Raw genomic sequence first — 9,096 nt, 5'->3', positions numbered from 1 at the left:
ACCTTACCTAAATAAACATTTGATTTGATTTGATTTGATTTAAAAAAAACACCTGATGTGATAGACCTAGCTCAAGCCTAACATTTGACGTGATTGGCCTTAAGAAACACCTGATGTCATAGAACTCAAGCCAAACATCTGACATGATTGGCCTTAAGAAGCACCTGATGTGATAGACCTCTAGCTTAATTAACAGCTGACGTGATTGGTCTTAGGAAACACCTAATGTGATAGACCCCAAGCCTAACACCTGACGTGATTGGCCTTAATTAAGAAACACCTGATGTGATAGACCTCAAGCCTTACATCTGACGTGATTGGTCTTAAGAAACACCTTATGTGATAGACCTCAAGGCTAACACCTGACGTGATCTTAAGAAACACCTGATGTGATAGACCTCAAGCCTAACATCTGAGGTGATAGGCCCTAAGAAACACCTGATATGATAGACATCAAGCCTAGCATCTGACGTGATTAGTCTTAAGAAGCACTTGATGTGATAGACCTCAAGCCTAACATCTGGCGTGATTGGCCTTAATTAAGAAACACCTGATGTGATAGATCTCAAGCCTAACAACTGACGTGATAGGCCTTAAGAAACACCTGATGTGATAGACCTCAAGCCTAACATCTGACGTGATTGGGCGTAAGAAACACCTGATGTGATAGACCCCAAGCCTAACACCTAAAGTTATTGGCTTCCAAACCAACACCTGATATAATAGACCAAACACCTCAAGAGTAAGGCGATGAAAATCCAGCTTTACTGATGGTGAAAGTAGGTGAAATATGATGAAAATTCATCATATTTCATAATCCTCAACCGTCAAGTGGAGGTAGTTTTTCAAATGCCATACTTACAACGAAACAAATTCTGCCGAAGACATGATAGAAGAATTAATAGACAAGGAACCAATATTTAAATGTACTTATACGCTATACAGTGATTATTATTATATATAGTCTAAGATAAGCTTGATATAGTAACAAATTACGTGAGAAAGGTCAAGACTTGGCACAGTGTCAACCCCGGCGTCTCCCGCGTTTAAATTTTCTTCAGTTGGTGGCCGAACTTCGCAGCGGGCGAACGTGTTGACCTGCGGCTCCAGCACTTGTGGCGCCCGTAATTGTACTTCAAAATGATGGAACAAAGCGGTCCTGAAGGTAAGTTAGAAATATAAATGTCAGTTATGTTAATACAACACTAATTTAACATTATTATAATGCAACAAGTATAGTAGTTTCTAGAGTTTGTGGGAGGGCGACGGGCAGTCCACCCCAGGTGCCAGGCACAGTCACCCCGGGTGCCAGGCACAGTCACCCCAGGTGCCAGGCACAGTCATCCCGGGTGCCAGGCACAGTCACCCCGGGTGCCAGGCACAGTCACCCCGGGTGCCAGGCACAGTCACCCCGGGTGCCAGGCACAGTCACCCCGGGTGCCAGGCTCAGTCACCCCGGGTGCCAGGCTCAGTCACCCCGGGTGCCAGGCACAGTCACCCCGGGTGCCAGGCACAGTCACCCCGGGTGCCAGGCACAGTCACCCCGGGTGCCAGGCACAGTCACCCCAGGTGCCAGGCACAGCCACCCCGGGTGCCTGGCACAGTCACCCCGGGTGCCAGGCTCAGTCACCCCGGGTGCTAGGCACAGTCACCCCGGGTGCCAGGCACAGCCACCCCAGGTGCCAGGCACAGTCACCCCGGGTGCCTGGCACAGTCACCCCGGGTGCCTGGCACAGTCACCCCGGGTGCCTGGCACAGTCACCCCGGGTGCCTGGCACAGTCACCCCGGGTGCCTGGCACAGTCACCCCGGGTGCCAGGCTCAGTCACCCCGGGTGCCAGGCTCAGTCACCCCGGGTGCCATGCACAGTCACCCCAGGTGCCAGGCACAGCCACCCCAGGTGCCAGGCATAGTCACCCCGGGTGCCTGGCATAGTCACCCCGGGTGCCAGGCACAGTCACCCCAGGTGCCAGGCACAGTCACCCCAGGTACCAGGCACAGTCACCCCAGGGGCCGGGATCAGTCACACCGGGTGCCAGGCAGTCATCCCGGGTGCCAGACACAGTCACTCCGGGTGCCAGGCAGTCATCCCGGGTGCCAGGCACAGCCACCCTGGGTGCCAGGCACAGCCACCCTGGGTGCCAGGCACAGTCACCCCAGGGGCCGGGATCAGTCACACCGGGTGCCAGGCAGTCATCCCGGGTGCCAGACACAGTCGCTCCGGGGGCCAGGCAGTCATCCCGGGTGCCAGGCACAGACACCCTGGGTGCCAGGCACAGACACCCTGGGTGCCAGTCATAGCCACCCCTGGTGCCAGGCACAGTCACCCCGAGAGACTAGCACAGCCATCCTGGGTGCCAGGCATAGTCACCACGGGTGCCATGCACATCCACCCCGGGTGGCTGGCACAGTCACCCCGAGTGATGGGCACAGCCACCCTGGGTGCCAGACACTTTCACCACGGGTGCCAGGCACTGTCACCATGGGTGCCAGGCACTATCACCACGAGTGCCAGGCATAGCCACCCTAGATGTCAGGCACTGTCATTATGGGTGCCTGGCACTGTCACCACGAATGCCAGGCACAGCCACCCCAGATGCCAGGCACAGTCACCACGGGTGCCAGGCACAGTCACCCCAGGTACCAGGCACAGTCACCCCGGGGGCCGGGATCAGTCACACCGGGTGCCAGGCACAGCCACCCTTGGTGCCAGGCAGTCATCCCGGGTGCCAGACACAGTCACCCCGGGTGCCAGGCACAGTCACCCCAGGTGCCTGGATCAGTCACCCCGGTGCCAGGCACAGCCACCCTCAGTGCTAGGCACAGTCATCCCGGGTGCCAGGCACAGTCACCCTGGGTGTCAGGCACATTCACCCTGGGTGCCAGGCACAGCCACCCCTGGTGCCAGGCACAGTCACCCCGAGAGACTAGCACAGCCATCCTGGGTGCCAGGCATAGTCACCCCGGTTGCCTGGCATAGTCACCACGGGTGCCATGCACATCCACCCCGGGTGGCTGGCACAGTCACCCCGAGTGATGGGCACAGCCACCCTGAGTGATGGGCACAGCCACCCTGGGTGCCAGACACTTTCACCACAGGTGCCAGGCACTGTCACCACGGGTGCCTGGCACTGTCACGACGAGTGCCAGGCACAGCCACCCTAGATGCCAGGCACTGTCACCCCGGGTGCCTGGCACTGTCACCACGAGTGGCAGGCACAGCCACCCCAGATGCCAGGCACTGTCACCACGGGTGCCTGGCAGTTACCCCGGGTGCCAGGCACTGTCATTCCGGTTGCCAGCACTGTCACCCCGGGTGCCTGGCACAGCCACCCTAGGTACCAGACATAGTCACCCCGAGTGCCAGGCACAGTCACCACGGTTGCCGGGCACAGCCGCCCCGGGTGCTGGGCACAGCCACCATGGGCGCTGGGCACAGCCACCGCGGGTGCCCGACACAGCCGTTCCAGGTGCAGTTATCCTGGGCCAACCCGTTCTTGCACTTGCTTATAGTCAATATTGGCTTATTTAATAAGTGCATATGTGACATACTAATTGATTGTGAATATTTTAGTTTACCTTGAAAAGCTTCATAGAAAACATCGACCTCACCTAACCTTCTTAGTATGTTAAGAAAAGCATCTTATTGCTTCTTAATTACAATTATTACTTAACCTATACCTTTTCCAAAAGAATAAGAGGTGATATGATCACTACATACAAAATAGTAACAGGAATTGATAAAATCGATAGGGAAGATTTCCTGAGACCTGGCACTTTAAGAACAAGAGGTCATAGATATAAACTAGCTAAACATTTACTCTTAGGTTAAACGCAGATGCCGAAGAAATATAAGAAAATTCACTTTCGCAAACAGAGTGGTAGACGGTTGGAACAAGTTAGGGGAGAAGGTGGTGGAGGCCAAGACCATCAGTAGTTTCAAAGCGTTATATGACAAAGAGTGCTGGGAAGACGGGACACCACGAGCGTAGCTCTCATCCTGTAACTACACTTAGGTAATTACACTTAGGTAATTACACCAATGACAAGAGTCTATGGAACTCACTCCCTAATGAATTGAAAAGCTGTCCAACTTTTGTGTCATTCAAAAACAAAACTAAAAAGTACCTAATTTCATCTTCATAGTTTTTTTACCTTATTGCTTTGAAATTGCACTGTATCTATTGCTAGCCAATCTCCCAATCTTTATGTACCCAATTCGAACATCTTTACCATTGTGATCATTGCTGTCTTCTTATATGTGCTATCAATCTGCTGTATGGTGTTTATTAATCTTGTTTAAATTACCAATCAAGCTGTCAATGTACTGTCTCCACTCGATCATCCGGACTATATGGGAAGGACCCCCAGCCGGATTATCACATTTTTCGGATAATGGTACTTTTTCACCTACGAGTCCAAAAGTGACCATTTCCAACTATTTTTATACTACAAACAACATAATTTGAATTGCCTTGCCACATACAATTATTAAATATTCAACTAGAAACCTCAACTTACCTTGTTGGTGTTCGTCTTCTTGATTGATGCCACACATCTTGAAGTTAAAAATTCTTAACAATTTACGTAACCTATACTAACACAACACTAAAATTAACACTTAAAATTACTGTACAGTTCATTAAGCTAAGTTAGTTTTGACTGCCAGCTGCTGAAGCCTCACTGGTTGAGGGCATTTGGGTTGCCTGTGAGGCCTCACTTGTTGAAGGTGCTTGCTTGCACCTCACTTGTTGAAGCTCTTGCATGCCCTCACTTGTTGAAGGCGCTTGGCTTGCCTGTGACGCCTCACTTGTTAAAGGCGCTTGCTTGCGCCTCACTTGTTGAAAGCGCTTGGCTTGCCTGTGGCGCCTCACTTGTTGAAAGCGCTTGGCTTGCCTGTGGCGCCTCACTTGTTGAAAGCGCTTGGCTTGCCTATAATGCCTCACTTGTTGAAGGAGCTTGGCTTGCCTGTGGCGCCTCACTTGTTGAAGGCGCTTGGCTGCCTGTGACGCCTCACTGTTTGAACAACACGTAACTTGTCTTTAATTCCTAGGACAATCTTCTTCCTCTTAACACTTCCAGAACGATTGATGCTGCTACCAGACATATTCTTGGCCAAAAATGTTCAAAATTACTATGAAAATTAAGAAAGTTATTTAAAAAAATATTTCACTAATGGCGCAACACTGTGAGGCCGCACTGGTTGAGGCGTATAACTGTGACTTGTCTTTAATTGTTAGGACAACTTTCTTCCTCTTAACACCTCCAGAACGATTGATGCTGCTACCAGACATAGTCTTGGCCAAAAATGTTCAAAGTTACTATGAAAATAAAAAAGTTATTTAAAAAAATATTTCACTAATGGCGCAGCACTGTGTATAACACGAGGGACGGACGCACATGGGTTGACCAGTGTTGGACAGGTCCACTTGGGGCAGCCATAACGCGTTATGTAGGCCGCCAGGAGGAAAAAAATTCACAATATTTTTTAAGGAAACTTCAGCCTGTGCACAATGCTTTTAGGAAACTTATTTATTTGTTATTACATAATTACTAGTAGTTATTTTATTTGTTTTTGGCTATGATTAATTGTTCTAAAATTAATGGTAATTCCTGTACCCAGGTGGTCCCTCCTGACGCACCCCTCCCACCCTCCCAACACCACCCACCCACCCCACCCCCACCTACACCACGCGCCTCGAGTCTCGGGCAGACGGGATTAATACCGTATGGCCTGCCTCATGTTTTCATATACGGACAAAGGCACGATTATCTGGGGGACTGACCGGATAGTGTAATTTCTGCAGAAAACCTGCTTTAATCCGGTCCCTGTGGCTATTTTGGCCGGATATTGTGATAACTTTATCCGTTCACGATTTTGGCCGTATAAGGGCGTTTTTCGGATGTTCGAATCCCGGATAATCGCGGGGTTACAGTAATCATTCAGAGCTTTAATATACCAATGTGCCTTAATATACTTACTAATTTCTCTCATCTCATTTTTTTCTTGCAATGTATCTGTTATCATTTTATTAATTTTGCTAGAATTTACCTACTTAAAATTATCTAAATAATAAATAAATAAATATGTTTATTCAGGTAAGGTACATGCATACAAGTGATGTTACATTAATGGATTGATATATAGATAGAGCTAGTACATACAATGCCTAAAGCCACTATTACGCAATGCGTTTCGGGCAAGAAAAACATTAATATCTAGAACTTAATACTAATTGAGCATAAAGACTCAGCACAGACTCAGACACATATTAACACATATCTCTCAGGCAGCTATCCAAACTCTCTTCTCCTTTCACCAATCAGCCCGGCAGATGTTGTGTCCATCATACATTCTCTAAAAACCAAGGCAGGGAACATCAGTGAAATTTCGTCCATTGTGTACAAGAGAGCCTCCCATGCCCTTGCCCCACCCATAGCACTACTGTTCAACAAATCTATAGAGTATCACACCTTCCCTGATATCCTCAAAAAAGCAAGAGTAACGCCAGTCCATAAAGGAGGCAATCCGGCGGACATAAACAATTATAGACCAATATCAAATCTACCCATTCTATCAAAAATATTTGAAAAAATTATTTACAAACAGCTCTATTCCTACCTCGTAAAATTCGACATACTCAGCCCCTGCCAGTTTGGCTTCCGGTCCCAAAAGAGCACCAATTGATGCAATCATTAGTCTCCTTGACATTATCTACTCAGCCCTTGACAAAAATGAGTTTCCGATTGGACTCTTCATTGACCTAAGAAAAGCCTTTGATACTGTTAATCACAACTACCTCTTACTTAAACTCCAGCATTATGGAATCCGAGGCCTTGCCCTTGACTACATCCGATCCTATCTTAGTGACAGACACCAATATGTAACCATCAATGGTACAACTTCTTCCACTCTACCAATTACCGTTGGAGTGCCACAGGGCAGCATCTTAGGACCTCTTCTATTTATTTATTTATTTATTTATTTATGCATATACAAGAATGTACATAAGGAATGTGAGGATACAAATATGGTAATTACAGTCTTGTAAAGCCACTAGCACGCGCAGCGTTTCGGGCAGGTCCTTAATCTAAGAAAATTTTAAGGAGGTAAATACTTGCAAAATTATAGACAAAAAATGATAACAGATTACATGAAATGAAAAAAAAGATGAGAGAAAATTGTAGGTACAGTATATTAAAGCACATAGGTAGCTAAGATTGATTGCAATGACAGCTTGAATGGTAGTTGACAAAAAAATTGGTAGGCATAATACAGCAGAAACAATATTTCTTATATATATAAACGATCTGCCTAATGTCTCTAATATTCTCAAACCTATATTGTTTGCTGACGATACTACCCTTACCTACTCAAACCTCAACCCACATACACTAAATAATGTTGTGAATAATGAATTAAAAAAAGTCCACTTATGGATGTCAACGAACAAACTAACATTAAACATCGAAAAGACTTACTACATCTTATTTGGAAGCAAATCATCAAATGCAATTCAGCTACAGATAGACAACATTAACATCAGTAATAAAAATGATGGCAAGTTTCTTGGCCTATTCCTAGACAAGAGACTCAACTTCAGCACCCACATTCAACACATAACTAAGAAAGTCTCTAAGACAGTTGGTATACTCTCCAAAATCAGATATTATGTTCCTAACTCTGCTCTCCTCTCACTATATTATGCACTAATCTACCCCTATCTTAATTATGGTATCTGTGCATGGGGGTCTACCACTGCAAACCACCTTAAGCCCATCATCACACAGCAAAAATCTGCTATCAGAATTATAACTAACTCTGCTTTCAGACAACACTCAGCTCCCTTGTTTAAATCCCTAAACTTGCTAAATATTAACTCCCTCCACACATTCTCTTGTGTCAACTACATTTACAAAACCCTGTTCTTAAATGCAAACCATGCTCTGAAACTCTCCCTGGACAGATGTAATAGGACCCATTACCACCACACCAGAAATAAATACCTCTTTGATATCCCCAGGGTCAAACTTAATCTGTGTAAACACTCTATGCAAATTAAGGGACCTAGTCTATGGAACTCACTCCCTAGTGAATTGAAAAACTGTAAAACTTTTGCCTTATTTAAAAGCAAAACCAAAAAGTACCTAACTTCATCTTCTTAGTTTCCTACACTGAGCTTTAAATTTGCTCTGTACCTAGTGTTACCCAATCTCCTAATTTTTATGTAATATCAAACAACCTTATCATTGTGTTCATTGCTGTCTTCTTTTATGTGCTAGCCATATGCTGTATTGTGACTACCAATTTTTGTCAACTACCATTCAAGCTGTCATTGCAATCAATCTTATATTGTTTCTGCTGTATTGTGCCTACCAATTTGTTGTCAACTACCATTTTAAGCTGTCATTGCAATCGATCTTAGCTACCTATGTGCTTTAATATACTGTACCTACAATTTTCTCTCTTCTTTTTTTTTTTTTTTTTTTTTTTTTCATTTCATGTAATCTGTTATCATTTTTTTGTCTATAAATTTTGCAAGTATTTACCTCCTTAAAATTTTCTTAGATTAAGGACCTGCCCGAAACGCTGCGCGTGCTAGTGGCTTTACAAGACTGTAATTACCATATTTGTATCCTCACATTCCTTATGTACATTCTTGTATATGCATAAATAAAAATAAAAAATAAAATAAATAAAGAATAAAAAGTGTTGAGAACAAATACAAATAAAGATAAAAAAAAAGGGGGAACATGACTGAAAAAGCAGCACAAATACAATAGGTTGACAGTGTTGATTAAAAAAAAATAACAGACATGGGTTGACAATAGAGGAGTGAGGTAGGTTACAGGGAATTTATTAGGTAGTGTTTAGTTTTTATCTTCAACTGGTTGAGAGAGGTACAGTCTTTAACATGGTTGGGAAGGTCATTCCACATTCTGGGTCCCTTGATTTGTAGAGCATTCTAGTTTGATTAAGTCGTACTCTAGGAATATCAAAACTGTATTTATTTCTGGTGTGGTGCTCATGGGTCTGTTAGATTAAGGACCTGCCCGAAACGCTGCGCGTACTAGTGGGTTTACAAGATTGTAAATA

At 45.4% G+C, this 9,096-nt stretch overlaps 1 protein-coding gene across 1 annotated transcript in view; it reads left to right on the top strand.

Moving 5' to 3' along the window:
* The first annotated feature begins 1,012 nt into the window (after window positions 1-1,012).
* LOC123760111 (protein argonaute-2) overlaps window positions 1,013-9,096 on the top strand; it is a 211,380-nt gene continuing 203,296 nt past the window's right edge. The window contains exon 1 of the mRNA XM_045745594.2: window positions 1,013-1,165. Within this exon, the coding sequence (XP_045601550.2) occupies window positions 1,141-1,165 (25 nt within the window). The 5' untranslated portion in view covers window positions 1,013-1,140. The remainder of the gene's footprint in view (window positions 1,166-9,096) is intronic.

Source organism: Procambarus clarkii, chromosome 16 (genome assembly GCF_040958095.1).
Source record: "Procambarus clarkii isolate CNS0578487 chromosome 16, FALCON_Pclarkii_2.0, whole genome shotgun sequence".
In the NCBI taxonomy this organism is placed as follows: Eukaryota; Metazoa; Arthropoda; class Malacostraca; order Decapoda; family Cambaridae; genus Procambarus; species Procambarus clarkii.
This window is presented reverse-complemented; position numbering and strand designations above follow the sequence as displayed.